This window comes from Salmo salar, chromosome ssa24 (assembly GCF_905237065.1).
Source record: "Salmo salar chromosome ssa24, Ssal_v3.1, whole genome shotgun sequence".
NCBI lineage: Eukaryota > Metazoa > Chordata > Actinopteri > Salmoniformes > Salmonidae > Salmo > Salmo salar.
Window position 1 is genome coordinate 16,690,543 of NC_059465.1, and position 21,279 is coordinate 16,711,821.

The 21,279-nt window shown below is 45.3% G+C and overlaps 2 protein-coding genes across 7 annotated transcripts in view; both read left to right on the forward strand.

Annotated features, from left to right (window-relative positions):
• dnah10 (dynein axonemal heavy chain 10) overlaps positions 1 to 11,193 on the forward strand; it is a 61,090-nt gene extending 49,897 nt beyond the window's left edge. Inside the window, exons 58-79 of the mRNA XM_014170678.2 lie at positions 425 to 606; positions 1,257 to 1,393; positions 1,609 to 1,826; positions 2,111 to 2,332; positions 2,471 to 2,618; positions 2,742 to 3,021; positions 3,137 to 3,366; positions 3,474 to 3,747; positions 3,974 to 4,078; positions 4,196 to 4,350; positions 4,456 to 4,610; positions 4,750 to 4,933; positions 6,803 to 7,003; positions 7,262 to 7,471; positions 7,629 to 7,724; positions 7,859 to 8,030; positions 8,172 to 8,303; positions 8,383 to 8,594; positions 8,826 to 8,993; positions 9,235 to 9,415; positions 9,698 to 9,843; positions 10,639 to 11,193. Coding sequence (XP_014026153.2) covers positions 425 to 606; positions 1,257 to 1,393; positions 1,609 to 1,826; positions 2,111 to 2,332; positions 2,471 to 2,618; positions 2,742 to 3,021; positions 3,137 to 3,366; positions 3,474 to 3,747; positions 3,974 to 4,078; positions 4,196 to 4,350; positions 4,456 to 4,610; positions 4,750 to 4,933; positions 6,803 to 7,003; positions 7,262 to 7,471; positions 7,629 to 7,724; positions 7,859 to 8,030; positions 8,172 to 8,303; positions 8,383 to 8,594; positions 8,826 to 8,993; positions 9,235 to 9,415; positions 9,698 to 9,843; positions 10,639 to 10,785 — 3,955 coding nt within the window. The 3' untranslated portion in view covers positions 10,786 to 11,193. The remainder of the gene's footprint in view (positions 1 to 424; positions 607 to 1,256; positions 1,394 to 1,608; positions 1,827 to 2,110; positions 2,333 to 2,470; positions 2,619 to 2,741; positions 3,022 to 3,136; positions 3,367 to 3,473; positions 3,748 to 3,973; positions 4,079 to 4,195; positions 4,351 to 4,455; positions 4,611 to 4,749; positions 4,934 to 6,802; positions 7,004 to 7,261; positions 7,472 to 7,628; positions 7,725 to 7,858; positions 8,031 to 8,171; positions 8,304 to 8,382; positions 8,595 to 8,825; positions 8,994 to 9,234; positions 9,416 to 9,697; positions 9,844 to 10,638) is intronic.
• Positions 11,194 to 17,590: 6,397 nt separating this feature from the next.
• LOC106584977 (EMI domain-containing protein 1) overlaps positions 17,591 to 21,279 on the forward strand; it is a 68,444-nt gene continuing 64,755 nt past the window's right edge. For 3 of the 6 annotated variants that reach the window (XR_006761741.1, XM_014170672.2, XM_014170674.2), the window contains exon 1: positions 17,592 to 18,355. Coding sequence is in view for 4 of the 6 variants with exons in the window: in XM_014170672.2 (XP_014026147.2) it covers positions 18,168 to 18,355 (188 nt within the window). In the remaining 2 variants the exon portion in view is untranslated. Of the gene's footprint in view, positions 18,356 to 21,279 lie in introns of all 6 variants that reach the window. The other 3 variants (XR_006761742.1, XM_014170675.2, XM_014170673.2) reach the window with 3 other exon arrangements.

Sequence of the window (21,279 nt, forward strand, 5' to 3'; positions counted from 1 at the left end):
TAGGATTTGCCAATGGATAGAAACGAAACAAATATTTTCTGGTTTAGATTGTTTTCCCGCTTGACTCCTTTAAAGCAGCAATTCATACTTGGTGGAACTGCCACGTCCATTTGTGATATTACAACAACAAAGAAGTTATTTCAGACAACGAAAACAGTTTTTCTTCCCTCAGACATCATTACGTGCGTGATTTTTTTCTAAATTACCATGATGCCAGATGTTCCTCTCCTCTTTTTCATCAACAAAAGAAAATAATAACCAAGGCGCTACGTCATACAGTGGCGCTGTTCCACCTTATGCGGATTCCAGCTTTAACAAAAGTTGTTGCCCTGGAGCTCCATTCATGTCCATTGATAATTTTTTTCCTGTGCCTGTCTCTTTGGTTGTGCTTCTGTCCGCTCGTCTGGCGCGTCAACCCTTACAGATCATTTGCCAAGCCGCCCAAACAGGTGCAGGTGGTGTGTGAGTGCATCCTGGTGATGCGAGGCCAGAAGGAGATCAGCTGGAAGTCAGCCAAGAGCATGATGTCAGAGGGCAACTTCCTGCGCGCATTGATGGAGATGGACTGTGATGCCATCAACCCCAGCCAGGTCAAGACTGTCAGAGGTAGGTAGGCCACTTCTGTTCTGTGGTTTTCACGCCAAAACAGGACAACAATATGTCTAACTTTATCCGTAATGCAACTTGAATATGCAGTATGAGCCCTCAAATAGCAAATACATGGATATATGTAACTGCCAAAATAAAGGAAACACCATCATAAAGTGTCTTAATAGAGTGTTGTGCCACCATGAGCCGCCAGAACAGCTTCAATGCTCCTTGGCGTAAATTCTACAAGTGTCTGGAACTCTGTTGGAAGGATGCGTGCACCATTGTTCCACAAGAAATAATTTGGTGTTTGTGGTGGAGGAAAATACTGTCTCAGGCGCGGCTCCAGAATCTCCCATAAGTGTTCAATTGGGTTTAGATCGGGTGAGTGGTACTGAGACACACACACACTTTAAATCCTCTATGCTCCTTTGAGACCTCTCTGGCTCTTTCTAGCCATGGTAGCCAAACTCATGGGCAACTGGGCATATGTATAGATGACCCTAAGCGTGATGGGATGTTAATTGCTTAGTTAACTCAGGAACCACACCTGTGTGGAAACACCTGATTTCAATATACTTTGTATGCCTCATTTACTCAAGTGTTTTCTTTATTTTGGCAGTTACCTGTATATGTTCACTCTATTGCCCTGTGTTTCTCCTGGCCAGGCTTCTTGAAGAACCTGAACACCAGCTTTGAGGAGATGCAGGCCATCAGTAAGGCTGGCTCTGGGATGCTCAAGTTTGTGGAGGCTGTCATGGGCTACTGTGATGTCGCCAGGGAGATCAAGCCCAAGAGAGAGAAGGTAACGTGATCCAGGCAATGTGATAAAGATAGTATAAACAGTGTAAATTACTTTGATCGGCACAGGGGAAGTGCCATAGTCATGGATCTCTTTTGTTTATGTTATAGTCATAACACTATCCAGCATATGGCCCATGCCAGTTAAATGGCACCAGCCTTTAAGAATGAGCAGTGTTGTGTTAGTGGCGTTTCAACCCCCCTGGCTGTCTGATGCAGGTGGCGCGCCTAGAGAAGAACTTCTTCCAGAGCAAGCGTGAGCTGGAGCGTATTCAGAACGAGCTGGGGACCATCCAGAGGGAGCTGGGGGCGCTGGGGGACAAGTACAGTGCTGCCATGGGGGAGAAGCAGCTGCTGCAGGAGGAGGCTGAGGTCATGGAGAGGAGGCTGATCGCTGCTGACAAACTCATTTCAGGCCTGGGCTCGGAGAATGAGCGGTGAGGACAGCACGGTGGAGTGCATATACACACAGACTCAGCATAACTTACAGCCAGTTGAAGGCTGTGGACCATATTTGAATCAACGTTGTTTCCATGTCATTTCACCCAACTTTTAACCTAAATCCAATGACATGGTGAAATGTTTTGTTGAATTCACATTAGTTGACAACTCAACCAAATGTAAACCAAAACTAGACGTTGAAATGACGTCTGTGCCCTACCGTCTCTGTATCTGTCTCTTCCTCCTCTTCTCGTCTTCCTCTCCTTCTTCCTCTTCCCAGATGGACAGATGACCTGGAGGAGTTGAAGCAGCGTCGTGTGCGTCTCCTAGGCGACTGCCTGATCTGTGCTGCGTTCCTGAGCTACGAGGGGGCATTCAGCTGGGACTTCAGGAATGAGATGGTGTTTGACGTGTGGGAGAAGGATGTGTTGGAGAGAGGCATCCCTCTCAGCCAGCCCTTCAGAGTGGAGAGTCTACTGACCGACGAGGTGGAGATCAGCAGGTCAGAGACTGTACGTGTGTGTTGGTGTGTGTAAGTGTGTGTGTGCGTACATGCATTTGTGAGTGCGTTTTTTTTTTATGCGTGTGTTTCCGTCCCTGTGTGAGAGGAAGAGAGAGAGTAAAGGTGTCTGTGTTGTAGATGGGGGTCAGAGGGCCTTCCTCCAGATGAGCTGTCAGTCCAGAACGGGATTCTGACCACCAGGGCCAGCCGCTTCCCCATGTGTATCGACCCCCAACAGCAAGCCCTCAACTGGATCAAAAAGAAGGAGGAGAAGTTCAACCTCAAGGTACGGCTAACTTTATCAGCTGACTTCACAGGATCTAACTATTATTCTTTTACATTTGCAAATTACTGGAAGTCATTTACTGGATGTTATTCTTATACTGTATGTGATTGACCTCTTCCATAGATCTCTTCGTTCAACGACCCAGACTTCTTGAAGCAGCTGGAGATGGCCATCAAGTATGGCTTTCCCTTCCTGTTCCAAGACGTGGATGAGTACATCGACCCTGTGATCGACAACGTCCTGGAGAAGAACGTGAAAGGAGCCGAGGGCCGGCAGGTTATAACGCTGGGGGACAAGGAGGTGGACTACGACCCCAACTTCAAACTCTACCTCAACACCAAACTGTCCAACCCTAAGTACTCTCCCTCTGTGTTCGGGAAGGCCATGGTCATCAACTACACTGGTGAGACGTCTCTGTATGTCAGCACGCCTGTGTCTACACTGTATGTGGTGTGAGTGTGTGGGGTAACAGATTGTGTGCGTGTGCCTGTGTGCGTGCGTGTGTGTGTCTCTCTCAGTGACGCTGAAGGGTCTGGAGGACCAGCTGCTGAGTGTGATCGTGGGCTTTGAGCGTAAGGAGCTGGAGGAGCAGCGGGAGAGACTTATCCAGGAGACCAGTGAGAACAAGAAGCTGCTGAAAGACCTGGAGGACTCTCTGCTGAGGGAACTGGCCACTTCCACAGGCAACATGCTGGATAACGTGGAGCTGGTCCACACTCTGGAGGAGACCAAGTCCAAGGCTAGCGAGGTTTGTCTGGAGACAGGATACACTCACTCTCAAGGGGAAGACATCAGAGAGCATGAGGCCTGGGCTCTCTTAATGCTTTGTCTGTGTTTTCTGATGTAACTCCCCAGGTGTTTGAGAAGCTGAAGCTGGCAGAGAAGACATCAACAGACATTGATAAGCTGCGAGATGGCTACCGTCCCGCTGCCAAGCGCGGTGCCATCCTGTTCTTTGTGCTGGCGGAGATGGCCCTGGTGAACAGCATGTACCAGTACTCTCTGGCCTCCTATCTGGAGGTTTTTGACTTCTCCCTGCGCAAGTCCCTGCCTGACTCCATCCTGCCCAAGAGGCTGAAGAACATCATGGACACCTTGACATACAATGTCTACAACTATGGATGCACAGGTGAGGTGACAGGGTGTTCAGGAATGGTCAAACCTGGACTTTTGTGGGAACAGTTATGTGATAGCTGGGATTGATATGAAACTGTGTGTGTGTGTGTGTGTGTGTGTGTGTGTGTGTGTGTGTGTGTGTGTGTGTGTGTGTGTGTGTGTGTGTGTGTGTGTGTGTGTGTGTGTGTGTGTGTGTGTGTGTGTGTGTGTGTGTGTGTGTGTGTGTGTGTGTGACTCAGGTCTGTTTGAGAGACACAAGCTGCTGTTCTCCTTCAATTTGACAATAAAGATTGGGCAGCCAGAGGGGAGGGCTCCCCAGGAGGAGCTGGACTTCTTCCTCAAGGGTGAGAGACATATGATGTAATCTACCATACACTCACATAAACACAGCACACCAACTTGGAGACGCATAACTCACGTACTGTGCTCACGTACTGTTCTCTCTGTGCTCCTCAATCCAGGCAACCTGTCCCTGGAGATGAGCACGAGGAAGAAGCCGTGTCCCTGGCTTCCAGGCCAGGGCTGGGAGGACATCATACGACTGGCTGAGCTCTTCCCTGCTGAGTTTGGCTCCCTACCAGATGACGTGGAGAAGAACCTGCCAGAGTGGAAGACTGTGAGTAACACCATCCAATCTTGTGACCTTGTGATGCACTGAATATGTTCCTATGTCCTCTGTAGAATGGTTCATTGTTAACCCTCCTCTCTGTTGTCATCTCAGTGGTATGACCTGGATGGGCCGGAGCAGGCTCTCTTCCCCATGAAGTATAAAGACAACCTGACTGCCTTCCAGAAGCTGCTGTTGCTGCGCTGCTTCCGCCTGGACAGAGTCTACCGGGCTGTCACTGACTATGTCACCATCACCATGGGAGAGAAGTAATAGCCCGTTCTCCTACTTGTAAACAAACCTGAACTCCTATTGCTTTGATCCAAAATATCTTGACTTGCGGAGATGAGACTTTAGTGTTTCTCCCTATTCACTTTCTACTGTCTACCTCGCCCCCCTCCCTCTCAGGTATGTGCAGCCCCCTGTGATCAGTTTCGAGGCCATCTATGAGCAGAGTTCACCCAACTCCCCCATCGTGTTCATCCTGAGCCCCGGCTCTGACCCAGCCAGTGACCTCATGAAGCTTGCTGAGAGGTCTGGCTTTGGGGGCAGCAGGCTCAAGTTTCTGGCCATGGGACAAGGTCAAGAGAAGGTACCAGACAACTCTCATTAATCACAGCAATAGAGCTTCCAATGTTACATTTTTTTTTATTGAACCTTTATTTAACTAGGCAAGTCAGTTAAGAAAAATTCTTATTTACAATGACGGCCTACCAAAAGCCAAAAGTCCTCCTGCGGGGGCTGGGATGAAAAAATAATATATAAGACAAAACACACATCACGACAAGAGAGACACGACAACACTACATAAAGAGACCTAAGACAACAACATAGCATGGCAGCAACACATGACAACACAGCATGGTAGCAACACCACACGGTAACAACATGGTAGCAACACAACATGGCACCAGCACAACATGGTAGCAGCACAAAACATGGTACAAACATTATTGAGCACAGACAACAGCACAAAGTCAGAAGGTAGAGACAACAATACATCACGCAAAGCAGCCACAACTGTCAGTAAAAGTGTCCATGATTGAGTTTTTGAATGAAGAGATAGAGATAAAACTGTCCAGTTTGAGTGTTTTTTGCAGCTCGTTCCAGTCGCTAGCTGTAGCGAACTGAAAAAGGAGAGACCCAGGGATGTGTGTCCTTTGGGGATGGGTGTTGTATGTGGAGGATGAAGGCTGCAGTAGGTATCTCAACCAGTGGGTCTTCCGACCGGTACACAGAGATGACCAGTTTACAGAGGAGTATAGAGTGCATTGATGTGTCCTATAAGGAGCATTGGTGGTAAGTCTGATGGCTGAATGGTAAAGAACATCTAGCCCCTCGAGAGCACCCTTACCTGCCGATCTATAAATTACATCTCCGTAAGCTAGCATGAAGGTAGAATTGTCATCTGAATCAGGGTTAGTTTGACAGCTGGGGTGAAAGAGGAGCAATTACGATAGAGGAAACCAAGTCTAGATTTAACTTTAGCCTGCAGCTTTTAATATGTGCTGAGAGAAGGACAGTGTACCATCTAGCCATACTCCCAAGTACTTGTATGAGGTGACTACCTCAAGCTCTAAACCCTGATAGGTAGTAATCACACTGTTTGGGAGAGGTGCATTCTTCTTACCAAACCACATGACCTTTGTTTTGGAGGTGTTCAGAACAAGGTTAAGGGCAGAGAAAGCTTATTGGACACTAAGAAAGCTTTGTTGAAGAGCGTTTAACACAAACTCCGGGGGGGGGGGCAGCTGAGTATAAGACTGTATCATCTGCATATGCACACTGGGGCTCCTGAGTGGCGCAGTGGTCTAAGGCACTGCATCTCAGTGCAAGAGGTGTCACTACAGTCCCTGGTTCAAATCCAGGCTGTATCACATCTGGCCGTGATTGGGAGTCCCATAGGGCGGTGCACAATTGGCCCAGCGTTGTCCGGGTTTGGCAGGGGTAGGCCGCCATTGTAAATAAGAATTTGTTCTTAACTGATTTGCCTAGTTAAATAAAGGTTAAAGTAAAATAAATAAAAATATAAATGGATGAGAGAGCTTCATACTGCCTGAGCTATGTTGTTGATGTTAATTGAGAAGAGCGTGGGGCCTAGGATCGAGTCTTGGGGTACTCCCTTGGTGACAGGCAGTGGCTGAGACAGCAGATGTTCTGACTTTATACACTGCACTCTTTGAGAGAGGTAGTTAGCAAACCAGGCCAAAGACCCCTCAGAGACACCAATACTCCTTAGCTGGCCCGCAAGAATTGGCCAAGTCAATAAAAATAGCAGCACAACATTGCTTAGAATCAAGGGCAATTGAGACATCATTTAGGACATTTAGGGTTGCAGTGACACATCTGTAACCTGAGCAGAAACCAGATTGCATACCACATGTACTTTTGGTGCACATTCAACCACAAAGCTAATTGGAATGTTGTTAGTATGATACAGTATTGTTGTTGTGTGCTGTAGGTGGCGCTGCAGCTGCTGGAAACGGCGGTATCTCGGGGCCAGTGGCTGATGCTGCAGAACTGCCACCTGCTGGTGAAGTGGCTGAAGGACCTAGAGAAGTCCCTGGAGAGGATCACCAAGGCCCACCCTGACTTCAGACTGTGGCTCACCACTGACCCCATCAAAGACTTTCCCATCGGCATTCTACAGAAGTCTCTCAAGGTGAGGAAGAGCTCTAACTTAGTCAAACAGACCTGCTACCTACTGCAGCTAACATAGACTGTTGCCTACTGCAGCTAACTGTATACAATGTGACTTAGTTTTATGATAAAGTGTCTGTCCGTCTATCTCTGATTCACTCTTCCAACACCATACAGTCTCCCCAGCCCGATTCGTTCACCTAATCACAGCAGAACTGAGCCATTGAGGATTGAGGCGAATTGACTTTAGGACCTGATCTCTGTTTCTCTGTTCGTCCAGGTGGTGACGGAGCCTCCCAATGGGCTGAAGCTGAACATGAGGGCAACCTTCTTTAAGATCGCCCACGAGACTCTGATGGGCTGCCCCCACCCGGCCTACCGCAGCCTGGTCTACGTGCTGTCCTTCTTCCACGCTGTGGTGCAGGAGAGACGCAAGTACGGCAAGATCGGCTGGAACGTGTCCTACGACTTTAACGAGTCTGACTTCCAGGTGAGTGGGAAAATGACTGTTTCTAACAGCATCCACAGGACTTACACTATTGATTACATTTACTTCAGAGTCATTTCCTTTTGCTGATCAGTTTAAATGTCATGTCTGTAACTCCGCTCTTTGTGTGTGCTGATGTGGATGTTCCTGTGTTGACCAGGTGTGCATGGAGATCCTGGACACCTACCTGACCAAAGCCCACACTCAGGGAGACGCCAAGATCCCCTGGGGAAGTCTCAAGTACCTCATAGGAGAGGTCAGGCTCACCTCTTCATACATCACATTGACTTAACAATGATAATACAGAATCCTATTAGTATAATAGCCTAGCACTAATGGCTTCCGTGTGTGTGTGCGTGCGTGTGTGCCTGTTTACGCTCCCTCTCTCAGGTAATGTATGGAGGCAGGTGTATAGACAGCTTTGACCGCAGGATCCTGACGGTCTACATGGATGAGTACCTGGGAGACTTCATCTTTGACACCTTCCAGCCCTTTCACTTCTTCCACAACAAGGAGGTGGACTACAAGATCCCTCCTGACGGGCCCAAGGAAAATTATGTTGGTCAGTGTAGTAGTTCATCACTGGTCTGATATACAGACTTCAAATGTAGCTTTTTACATACGATTTCTGCTGCACCGCCATTGTTGTTATTAACTTGTAGTTGTCATCCATCTTCTCTGATTGACTTGCTATGTATCACAGGGGAGATTGAGACCTTGCCCCTGGCCAACACTCCAGAGGTGTTTGGTTTGCACCCCAATGCTGAGATTGGATACTACACACAGGCAGCCCGCGACATGTGGACCCACCTGATAGATCTGCAGCCACAGACTGGTAACCGAAACCTCACACACACACATACACACAGACTGAGCATAATCTGGCCTCCTCACCTTTCTGTCGGGGTCCTCAGGTGAGTCTGGTGGAGGCATCAGCAGGGATGAGTACATCAGCAACGTGGCCCGGGACATCCAGAACAAGCTGCCTCAGGTGTTTGACCTGGACGTGATCCGTAAGAAGTTTGGCCTGGAGATCTCCCCCACCTCCGTGGTGCTGCTGCAGGAGCTGGAGCGCTTCAACAAGCTCATTGTCAGGATTGGACGCTCTCTGGCTGAGTTGCAGAGGGTGAGAGAGGGGGAGGAGACAGGCAGGAACAGTGAGGGGTATAGAAAGAGGAAGAACTACAGGGACAGACTGTCATGGGGCCTTCCTTTGTATCTACATAAAACAGTATAATTATCTTTAGAACGTTTGCTGTTGTCTATTGCATATTTACTAAAGGAACCAGGTGAGACACCTATAGTACCTATAGTTTGGTATGGGGATGTGAACTAACAAATGTGTCTGTGCCTGTAGGCTCTGGCTGGTGAGGTGGGCATGAGTAGTGAGCTGGATGAGGTGGCACGCGCCCTCTTCAATGGCATGATCCCTGCTATCTGGAGGAAGCTGGCACCTGATACCCTCAAGTCCCTGGGCAACTGGATGATCCACTTCAAGAGGCGTTACGACCAGTACAACTCCTGGGTGAACATCCTGCGCTCTAATACAGTTATTCGCTGAGACATATCGTAGACATCTCCCTGAAGATTGGTTTAGTTTATAAGGATCCCCATTAGCTGTTGCTCATGCAGATATGTTATTCAAGGTCACATTTTCTTGGTATCAAAGTATCCATGATGTATAGTACATATAAATGTAAATACAGTATGTACATGTATGTAGTGGTTGTGTAGTTATGTTTTATTTGGATGGTTCTTTCTTCCAGGTGGATGAAGGGGAGCCCAATGTGATGTGGTTGTCTGGGCTGCAGATCCCAGAGTCCTACCTGACTGCTCTGGTTCAGGCCACCTGCAGGAGGAACGGCTGGCCGCTGGACCGCTCCACACTCTACACACAGGTCACTCAGTACACCACTGAGGAGGAGGTCAACGAGAGGCCTGGACAGGGTGAGAGTCCTCTGACAGACAGACAGACACGGACAGACATATTAACACACACACAGACGGACATACTAACACAGACAGACAGACAGACAGACAGACAGACAGACAGACAGACAGACAGACAGACAGACAGACAGACAGACAGACAGACAGACAGACAGACAGACAGACAGACAGACAGACAGACAGACAGACAGACAGACAGACAGACAGACAGACAGACAGACAGACAGACAGACAGTGAGTGATGTTTTGATACTGAGGGTTGTGGTTGTGTTCTCCCAGGCTGCTTTGTGTCAGGCTTGTATCTGGAGGGAGCAGACTGGGACATAGAGAGGGGATGTCTGATCAGGAGTAAACCCAAAGTACTGGTGGTCCAGTTGCCCATCCTGAAGGTCATCCCCATAGAAGCACATCGCCTCAAACTACAGGTTTGCAGCACCACTCACCACCTTATCCCTTCAATCAACTGTATTTCTAAAGCCCTTTTTACATCAGCCGATGTCACAAAGTGCTATACAGAAACCCAGACTAAAACCCCAAACAACAAGCAATGCAGGTGTAGAAGCCCGGTGGCTAGGAAAAACTCCCTAGAAAGGCAGGAACCTAGGAAGAAACCTAGAGAGGAACCAGGCTCTGAGGGGTGGCCAGTCCTCTTCTGGCTGTTCCCGGGTGGAGATTATAACAGTGGCCAAGATGTTCAAACGTTCAAAGATGACCAGCAGTGTCAAATAATAATCACAGTGGTTGTAGAGGGTGCAACAGGTCAGCACCTCAGGAGTAAATGTCAGTTGGATTTTCATAGCCGATCATTCAGAGTTTGAGACAGCAGGTGCGGTCGAGAGAGAGTCAAAAACAGCACATCCGGTGAATAGGTCAGGGTTTCATTGCCGCAGGCAGAACAGTTGAAACTGGAGCAGCTGCACGACCAGGTGGACTGGGGACAGCAAGGTGTCATCAGGCCAGGTAGTCCTGAGGCATGGTCCTAGGGCTCAGGTCCTCCGGGAGGCAGAGGGAGAGAGAGAGAGAATTAGAAGGAGCATACTTTAATTCACACAGGACGCCAGATAAGACAGGAGAATTACACCAGATATAACAGACTGACCCTTCAGAACATGTGCTTAGTGACTTCGCTAGTGGCCTCTCTAGCAATTGTTTCATTGTTTTAAAATGTCTGTTTTGCCACTTTCTAACTGTGTCCAAATGTCTGTGTGTTTGTTTCGTAGAATACTCTGAGGACTCCAGTGTACACCACGTCCATGAGGAGGAATGCTATGGGTGTGGGGCTGGTGTTTGAGGCAGATCTCTTTACCACCAAGCACATCTCCCACTGGGTGTTGCAGGGAGTCTGTCTGTGCCTCAACGCAGACTGATGATGTTTATATTTGTTTTAGATTTCTATGTAGATCATTTAAAGGCACATTTTAAAGGCTAAATTTATTTTAAATGTTTAGGAAACTATCAAATATCACATTTGGTGACATGCTTATTAGCATACTATTACATCAATCGGTTTCTCTGGAACATAGGGCTCCCGAGTGGCGCAGCGGTCTAAGGCACTGGATCTCAGTGCAAGAGGCGTCACCACTCCCTGGTTCGAATCCAGGCTATGTCACATCTGGCTGTTATTGGGAGTACCATAGGACGGCGCACAATTGGCCCAGCGTCGTCCAGGTTTGCAGGAGTAGGCCGTCATTGTAAATAAGAATTAGTTCTTAGTTCTTAACTGACTTGGTTCAATAAAAAACGTTTTAAAAATCCACAGTTGTTCTTATCATGAATTAACACTAGGTGGCAGCCCACCCCAGTCCTGTGTTCACTCAGAGTAGTGGAGTAGAGACCCACTGCAGAACTCATGTCTCCAATCAGTCCTCTGAAGAGGTGCCATTGGATCTCAGAGGCTGTATCCCCAACCCCTGCTATTTTTCATCTCTGAAGACAGATCTTTTTATTAAGTCCTCTCTCTGCTTTATTCCTCGTGACATTTCTAACGCCCAGCATCTGTGCTCTGGCTGCCTCGACCGACTGACGGGGGAGATAAATCCACAGGGAAAACAAGGTCTGTTTTGTATTAGTTTTAATTAAAATCGTAACATTATTTCTCCAGGTCATATTTCATCCCCCCTTTTCGTTGACTACATAGAGCTGGCGTATAGGGGAAGGGAGGCCCTCAATTCTGATATAGTCTAAAGATAGGCGTTTTAAAATGTATATCCCCACACATTAAATGTAGATCTGATCGTACAGGTCAGATGTGTACGTGCTGTCTTCATATGTTTGTAATTTAATTCATTGAAACATCTCATGTTTTTTTCATGCATAATCCAAAAGGAAACGAGTTCATTTTTAAAGAGCTTGAGATATATTTCCTGCCTACAGAGGCTAAACATGTATTATAGCTGTCACTTTGGGAAAACCAGGAGTCTGGAAAATGTGTATCTGAGTGAAACATTGACCAAAGTGCACACTCCACAAACTTATCCTAGACCTCCAATATTATTTTCCTTTTAATTTATTTGATCGAGCTCTGACTATAAGTATTGTGGTTAGCTATTCAGAGTGAGCAAATAGACTGATATTGAGTAATCTCAGGTACTGAGGTGAGATAGCGGTCTGGGTCACAGAGGGGCTCAAGCATGTCCATGACGTCGACATACAGCACATGTACAAGCAGTTCTGCCTGGAATTATCTGACTTAAGTCACCCAGCTCGAGCTCTGTATTGTATAATCCCACAGCAGTGAGCAGTGTGACCAGTCTTGACAGTGTGGGGCAATGGTTAGAGGGGTGAGGGGGGCAGGCCAGATAGCACCTGCTGGTTTCACTAGTATGGCTGTCATAAAGCAGACAGCACTGTGGAGAGGAGCTGGAGACACTTTTATGAGCCTACACAGGGAGGGGGGAGGCAGTAAAAAGTCTGTGTTGCCACTCTATAGAATAGAAAAGTCCGAATGGTCTACTTTTCATGTATGTGCACGGCAAATTAGTCAAAGGAATACATGACCTTATAGAGACAATAGGTAAAGGAACTCTTTATATTTGATTGCAGGGTGGAGAGAAGAAAAAAATAACAAGACAAGAATGGGAAAAGATAAAATGCAAATGACCCCTACCTCCCCCTTCAGAGGCCAAGATCATTTTCAGCTGCGCGAGACTGGAGGGATTTACATTAACCCTAAACTCCTCCAGGTCCTTCTTGGCTCCACTCTGCGCCGGTCTGCTGCCTCATAAAATGCCAAGGATGCCCTGAAACAAAAAATGCAGACACTACAATCCCCCCCGTCAAGCTTTCTGAAGCAGTTTCCGTTTGGTGTGATTCTAAGCAGATGAACCTTAGAGAGTAGATCAAAGCTTCCACTGCACTGCGAGGAGAGTCCTGCGCCAGTCTGTCTCAATGCCCATCTGTGCAAGGGTGTCTGAGTCTGCGACAACCCTGTTACAGCCACAAGCAAAGCCACTACATTAGGGAAGCTTGCCCACCTACGTGTTAATGTGTGTAAGGGGGGGCAGTCATCATCAATGCTGTAATAATCTCATAAATGCAGTAGTGATATGAGTCAAACTACCACACAACATACAGTGTGCCTCAGGAGGACAGGATGCCAAGATGTCTGCCCTGTGTTGTGGTGTAACTGTGTGCTGTTATGAATCGTGCTCTTAGATGGCCTCTCTTCCTCTTCGGCATCATGATTGTGTGCAGCTGGTGAGCCCTACAGTGCTGCCCATTGAGAGACCTGAGAAGTGTAGTCACTCTGACCACAGATATAGATTACTAGGCTGCAGGCTGCAGGACCAGGTGTTTAGCTTGGAACCAGCCCACAGCTCTGTGGTTAGTGGCTGTTTGGACAAAAACCTTCCAGGTCCCACCTCCACTGGGCACGGGAGAGAGGTTACAGAGAGCCCACCACCCCTGCTCTCTGGCTCTGTCTGCCTGGACCTTGCCCAAACACCGGGGTCTGCCCACAGGCTGCTGAGTTGGGATGCAAACGGCAACCACATAGCTTAAGGCTGGACAAAGACCAAGATTAGGAGGGACGGGAGGAAGAAGGATCACTGGCGTACCACATGCCCCACATATACCATATGAACGCATCATAAGCCATGCCATTTTTTTTTTATTACAGGAAATTCGCTTTCACACTGCCAAATATTCTCTCAGCCTCATGGCAAAATGTGTAGAGTAGCAGGAAATAAGCTCAAGGATTCTTGAAAGTCGGGACAATCCTTGTCCGGCACAGAAACTGTATTTTTATAGTTGAAAAAATATCTTTTCTTGCATTATTTGAGTTTAAAATGTACATTTCAAGGGAATTTTTCTAAGGGAAAATATTTTTGGGGGTGATTTTCAAAATACTTTCAATATTTATTTTCATGTCGGCTCTATGCCTGCAAATGCCCTTGTCCGGAGCAAAGGATCCGAAATTAAAACTCTCCATAAGAGTATTTACATTTTTAAATAAAACTGGCAAAAATGTATATCAACTGAAAAACTATCGTATGTAGTTTCTTGCAATAGCCTTCTGTGACTTCAAATAATATTTCTCTCAAAACTTTGATTCCTAAAATATTTGTCCGGAGATTTGGTTTACTACATCAGATTTGTCTAAAATCCTAAATGAATCAGGAATGAGCATGGTCAGCTACAGTGCCTTCAAAAAGTATTCATACCCTTTGACTTATTCCACATTTTGTTGTGTTACAGCATGAATTCAAAATGGATTAAATATATTATTTTTTTACACACAATAACCTATAATGAAAAAGTGAAAACCTGTTTTTAGAAATGTTGCTAATTTATTAAATATTTTACAAACAGTCAAAAGTTTGGACACCAACTCATTAAAGGAAATTTTCTTTATTTTGACTATTTTCTACATTGTAGAATAATAGTGAAGACATCAAAACTATGAAATAACATATGGAATCATGTAGTAACCAAAAAGTATATTTTATATTTGAGATTCTTCAAAGTAGTCACCCTTTGCCTTGATGACAGCTTTGCACACTCTTGGCATTCACTTAACCAGCTTCACCTGGAATGCTTTTCCAACAGTTTTGAAGGAGTTCCCACATATGCTGAGCACTTGTTGGCTGCCTTTCCTTCACTCTGCGGTTCAACTCATCCCAAACCATCTAATTTGGGTTGAGGTCAGGAGATTGTGGAGGCCAGGTCATCTGATGCAGCACTCCATCACTTTTTTTAATTCTTCAAGCTCTGTCAAGTTGGTTGTTGATCATTGCAAGACAGCTATTTTCAAGTCTTGCCATAGATTTCAAGACGATTTAAGTAAAACATTTAATATAGCCACTCAGGAACAGTCAATTTTGACTTGGTAAGTAACTCCAGTGTATATTTGGCCTTGTATTTTAGGTTATTGTCCTGCTAAAAGGTGAATTTGTCTCCCAGTGTCTGTTGGAAAGAAGACTGAACCAGGTTTTCCTCTAGGATTTTGCCTATGCTTAGCTCTATTAAGTTTATTTTAATCCACCAAGAAAACTCCCTAACCCTTGCCGATGACAAGCATACCCATAACATGATGCAGCCACCACTATGCTTGAAAATATGAAGAGTGGTACTCAGTGAAGTGTTGGATTTGCCCCAAACATAACACTTTGTATTCCGGACATAAAGTTAATTTCTTTGCCACATTTTTTGCAGTTCTACTTTAGTGCCTTATTGCAAACAGGATGCATTTGAATAGTTTTATTATGTACATGCTTCCTTCTTTTCACGCTGTCATTTAGGTTTGTATTTTTTGAGAAAATACAATGTTGTTGATCTATCCTCAGTTTTCTCCTATCACAGCCATTAAGCTCTGTAACTGTTTTAAAGTCACCACTGGCCTCATGGTGAAATCTCAGAGCGGTGTCTTTCCTCTCCGGCAACTGAGGTAAGAAGGACGTCTGTATATTTGTACTGGGTGTATTGAAACACCATCCAAAGTGTAGTTCATAACTTTACCTTGCTCAAAGGGATATTATATATATATATATATATATATATACACAGTTGAAGTTGGAAGTTTACATACACCTTAGCCGAATACATTTAAACTCAGTTTTTCACAATTCCTGATAGTTAATCCTAGTTAAAATTCTGTCTTAGGTCAGTTAGGATCACCAATTTATTTTAAGAATGTGAAATGTCAGAATAATAGTAGAGAGTGATTTATTTCAGCTTTTATTTCTTTCATCACATTCCCAGTGGGTCAGAAATGTACATACACTCAATTAGTATTTGGTAGCATTGCCTTTAAATTGTTTAACTTGGGTCAAACTTTTCGGGTAGCCTTCCACAAGCTTCCCACAATAAGTTGGGTGAATTTTGGCCCATTCCTCCTGATAGAGCTTGTGTAACTGAGTCAGGTTTGTAGGCATCCTTGCTCGCACACATTTTTCAGTTCTGCCCACAAATGTTCTATAGGATTGAGGTCAGGGCTCTGTGATGGCCACTCCAATACCTTGATTTTGTTGTCCTTAAGCCATTTTGCCACAACTTTGGAAGTATGCTTGGGGTCATTGTCCATTTGGAAGACCCATTTGCGACCAAGCTTTAACTTCCTGACTGATGTCTTGAGATGTTGCTTCAATATATCCACATAATTTTCCTCCCTCATGATGCCATCTATTTTGTGAGGTGCACCAGTCCCTCCTGCAGCAAAGCACCCCCACAACATGATGCTGCCACCCCCGTGCTTCAGGGTTGGGATGGTGTTCTTCGGCTTGCAAGCCTCACCCTTTTTCCTCCAAATATAACCATGGTCATTATGGCCAAACAGTTCTATTTTTGTTTCATCAGACCAGAGAACATTTCTCCAAAAAGCACAATCTTTGTCCCCATGTGCAGTTGCAAACCGTAGTCTGGATTTTTATGGCGGTTTTGGAGCAGTGGCTTCTTCCTTGATAAGCGGCCTTTCAGGTTATGTCGATATAGGACTCGTTTTACTGTGGATATAGATACTTTTGTACCTGTTTCCTCCAGCATCTTCACAAGGTCCTTTGCTGTTGTTCTGGGATTGGTTTGCACTTTTCGCATCAAAGTATGTTCATCTCTAGGAGACAGAACGCGTCTCGTTCCTGAGCGGTATGACGGCTGCGTGGTCCCATGGTGTTTATACTTGCTTACTATTGTTTGTACAGATGAACGTGGTACCTTCAGGCGTTTGGAAATTGCTCCCAAGGATGAACCAGACATGTTGAGGTCTACAATTATTTTTCTGAGGTCTTGGCTGATTTCTTTTGATTTTCCCATGATGTCAAGCAAAGAGGCACTGAGTTTGAAGATAGGCCTTGAAATACATCCACAGGTACACCTTGACTCAAATGATGTCAATTAGCTATCAGAAGCTTCTAAAGCCATGACATCATTTTCTGGAATTTTCCAAGCTGTTTAAAGGCACTGTCAATTTAGTGTATGTAAACTTCTGACCCAAGAAATTTGTGGAGTGGTTGAAAAACGAGTTTTTATGACTCCAACCTAAGTGTATGTGAACTTCCGACTTCAACTGTATATGGCTAATATACCACGGCTAAGGGCTGTGTCCAGGCACTCTTGTTGCTTTATGTGTAAGAACAACCCTTAGCCTTGGTATATTGGCCTGTACCACACCCCCTCGGGCCTTATTGATTAAATATATTTCAAATTGTGTTCATATCAAGATAAATGTTTGCAATTGTCCCGTCTTTCAAGAATCCCTGAGCAACAGCAGCATTTTCTCTCAGCCTAATGGCAAAATGTGTAAAATAGCATGAGATTAGCTATGAAATTGCTCGTTTTTCTCTCTTCCCCATGGCAACCTTGCTTGGACCTTGCGGGGCGCTAAGCGAAACTGCGTTATGCCACTGAGAACGATACGGAGCATGTATCTACAGCATGATAATATAAACCAATGCAAAAGTGTCTGGCATCTAGGTGTTATGTCCTTAGAATAAAGCATGGGCATTTATAGACACTCACTAACAGAGATTAAAGACTAATTCAGCAGCAGCATCGTCACCACCCTAATATTGAGCTATGTATACATGTTTATTGTCATCAGAATGCGTCGGACTAACTTCTTTATTTCACAATCATTTATTCTGTTCACGAGTCCCACGTGTAGCCTACCACTGTAGAATTTCGAAACTATAATGATTTGGGATTAGGAATATGAAATAAATCACTCCGGGTAAATTCAGTGTTGATAATGAAGATAGACGCTTAAAGGGAATCTGTTTTTAAGCGTGCCTTGTTTGCGGTGAAATGTTGAAATAGAGAATGGGCAGGGTAAAAGACTGCGGGCTGTGCTTTTAAAAGACTGAAGGAGACTAATTTATTTCCATTGTGAGAAGCTCGACTTGAGATAGGCTACAGTACGCACAGACGGAGGGAGGGAGTGCTGATAGTGAAAAGAAAAGAGACCGGCCAGTCACATTAGCCTACCTATTTCGTCTAGTTGCTTCGGAACACTGCTTATTGATTAGGGCATGTGGGGAACTTTCTGCAAAGTCGGTGAATGTTTGAATATTTTTGTTTTCGGCCTGTCATTTTTACCTTTCTTTTCGTGATATTTAAAAAAAAATTTTGCTATTATAACGGTAAAGGTGTAGTTGATATTTGTATTTTATGTATTTGGTTGATGAAGGGATGCGCTCTCTCTCCGTGAAGCGAAAACCTGGACTTTTAGGTATATTTTTTTCTCGAACTGGAAAGAAATCCACTCACTAGCTCACTTTTTTAGGAACTCTTCAGCCTGTGCTTTTTTGACGCCGCGGAAATGGGAGCGTGTCAACCGGACTGCGTGTCCGCGCTTTCCCGGAAAAGTTTCAGTTGGATTGTGCTGCTGCTGTGGCTGATCTCTGCAGCTCACGGAACCTGGAGGACAGGTCTTTACAAATATTCAACTGGGACACAGCTCAACAGAGAGTCTTCCGCAGCGTCTCAAACGTCTATTTATCAAAAAAGGTATGGATTAATGCCTTATCGTTTATTGTTGTGCATCTTCTAATTTTGTTTATTAGAGCCTATAACCTTTCATGGAAATGATGATTACTAGGCTAGTACAGTAGGCTAGATCTTCATAAGGCCCAATAAAACAAACCTGTCAAAGACTCACTCAAAGGTTCTGTGTCTTTGAAGCATCCTTTCAGACAAAGCTACCTGCTTTCGGATCCATACCATTCATAATACAAATTCACAATTTGGAACATTCATAGATTAGGCAACATAATGTCACAAATTAAATAGTCTATTTTCAATTCAATTTAGTTCAGTCTTTATTTTTTTTTCAGATATACTTATAACTAACCTCCTATTGTTATCAATACCTATCCATCTTTTGAGGACCTCAAAGACCCCTTTTTTCTGCCTATTTAAGCAACCAACAATGACTCTTCCCAACCCTATCCTATCCATCTAGCAGGTCTCATTGTCTACTTGACACTGGGTTTCCTTTTTCCTGTCCAGGCAGCACATTGCGCACTGTGTGCAGTGCTCTCCCATCCTCATTGGCCTGCCCACTGTCGCTCTGTGTGGCCTATTGGCTCCTGTCCTGTGAGAGCAATGCTGTCTCTAAACTGTGCTCTGGTCTGGCCGGCAGCAGTTCTCTTCCTTTCCAACATCTGCTGCCTCTCAGCTGTCAGGGAGCTTCTCATCTGACCAGACTCAGTCCTCAGTTCTCTGAGGATCTTCCACTAAGCCCCACACACATCCATAAAGACAGATACAAACCACCAACTCAACCCTCTCATCTGCCTCTATAAATCCCCCTTGTATGGGTCTCTCAGCAAACAGAGGGGAGCTCTTGAACTGGAATGGGTAGTGAATGGAAAACGCTGGTCTGTTTTATGTTGTAATAAAGTGGATCTGCTGAATAACAGGTGAAAAAGCTACTCTTTATCGTTCGTTGCACAAATATACTACTATATTGTGTGAAATTGTCAGGTCTGTGTTTAGCAATCTCTCTTTCTGTTGGATTGTTTTGATGTTCTCCCTCTGTGTGTTCCTCCCCTGTGATCCTCAGAGGTGAGGGTTCCGTATAACAGCAGGGTTGTTGATGAGGGTGGTTCTGTGAGCAAAACCCTCAGACTAAACACAGAGTGGAAAACACCAGCCCCCTCGCTTCCCTTTTGGACAAAGCTAGTGTTTTTCACAGAGGCCAGCCAGCCAATGTGGATGTGATCAAGTTCCCCATCACACTAATATTTACTCTCTCAGGTTCTGAGCGATGGGGGGTTGATAGAGGAGAGGAGAGGAGAGGAGAGGAGAGGAGAGGAGAGGAGAGGAGAGGAGAGGAGAGGAGAGGAGAGGAGAGGAGAGGAGAGGAGAGGAGAGGAGAGGAGAGGAGAGGAGAGGAGAGTGGGTGGGTGGGTGGAGGATCCTGCTGATGAGTGTAGTGTCCCTGGGAAGTGTCCAGGTGGTGCAGAGAGGTCCTGGCCTTGGTCCGCTGTGTTTACTCCTCCACCCTGAGTCTCTCTCTGTCACTCATGTGCTGTGGTTGGTGGACATGTTTACTAAACACATGCAGCTGCAGTTCTACTTCATCTGGGCTGCTGTCTGTCTAGGCTGCGTCATGTAGACAGGCATGTTTATGGTGTGTGTCAACAAGACCATTTGGGGGCATTTCCATTAGTTCCGTGTAGGACAGAGGGCTGTCCTCTCCTCTCACATGGTCGTAGTAGGAGCACTGTAACATTCCTTTGTCCACATACAAAGCATTGAACAAAGTCTTGATGACAGAGGTACTGAGAGAGATAAAAGTTGATTTTAACAATGGTAGGGGTGGTCAAAAGATAATGACTATTGGTCAAGAGATAACAATGACTGAAAAAAGTCTCTAGTCATACATACCTAGTGCTAGATTCAGACCAGCATCCCGGGCAACCTAGAAATGTTATTTATTTAACCTTTATTTGACCAGGGTAATCTCGATGAGATAAAAATCTATTTTTCAAGAGAGACTTTGACTAAGACAGCAGCATCAACACATCAGTATCAGGGATCCTGAGTGGCGCAGTGGTCTAAGGCACTGCATCCCAGTGCTAGAGTTGTCACTACAGGCCCTGGTTTGATCCTGGCTGGATCACTACTGACTGGGATCGGGAGTCCCATAGGGCGGCGCACAATTGGCCCAGCATTGTCTGGGTTTGGCCGGGGTAACCCGTCATTGTAAAATAAGATTTTGTTCTTAACTGACTTGCATAAATAAAATAAAAGTGAAATAAAAGACAAACAGGCGCATGACATCAACCAGACGAAAATGCCTTCAATACAATAAGCAGCACGTGCGTGACACAAGCCAGAGCTTGTAATAAATCACAGGGCCATTACAGTATCAAAAAAATACTTGGAGTAAACCATTTTTACAATAGAGCCAATGCAGCAGGGTCTTTCACCCTTGGCCTAAATGAGGGCTATTGAAGCCAAGCATAGTTAAGGGATAAGACAGCAGCTGGGTCATTCCACTAATTCAGTGCTTCTTGAGAAGTTTAACTTCATTCTAAAAAACTTTTGATTTAATTTTCCCACTGAGGTTAAATAAAAAAAATGACTATAGTAAGTGCGTATTAAGTGCCAAATAAACTAACAGGGTTGACTGTAACAAGGTTGACAATTTTATCTTAAATCAGCCACAAATCTCCTTGTGACGGGGGAATGGAAACTTGCTGTGTGCAACAGGGGGTGGCAATTGAATGCAAGCTTCTCAAGTTTGCATTTGTTAAAACATTTCCAGCCAGTCTATCTCTAGGTAACAAGGTTGACGTGTTATGCTCGACCAGCTCAGTTTTCCACCACAAAACACCAGCAAACGGCCAAAAAGAGTAGGACCAGTTCACCTCCCACTGGGCACAAACGCCTATTTAACGTCTATTCCACTTTGGTTCAACATC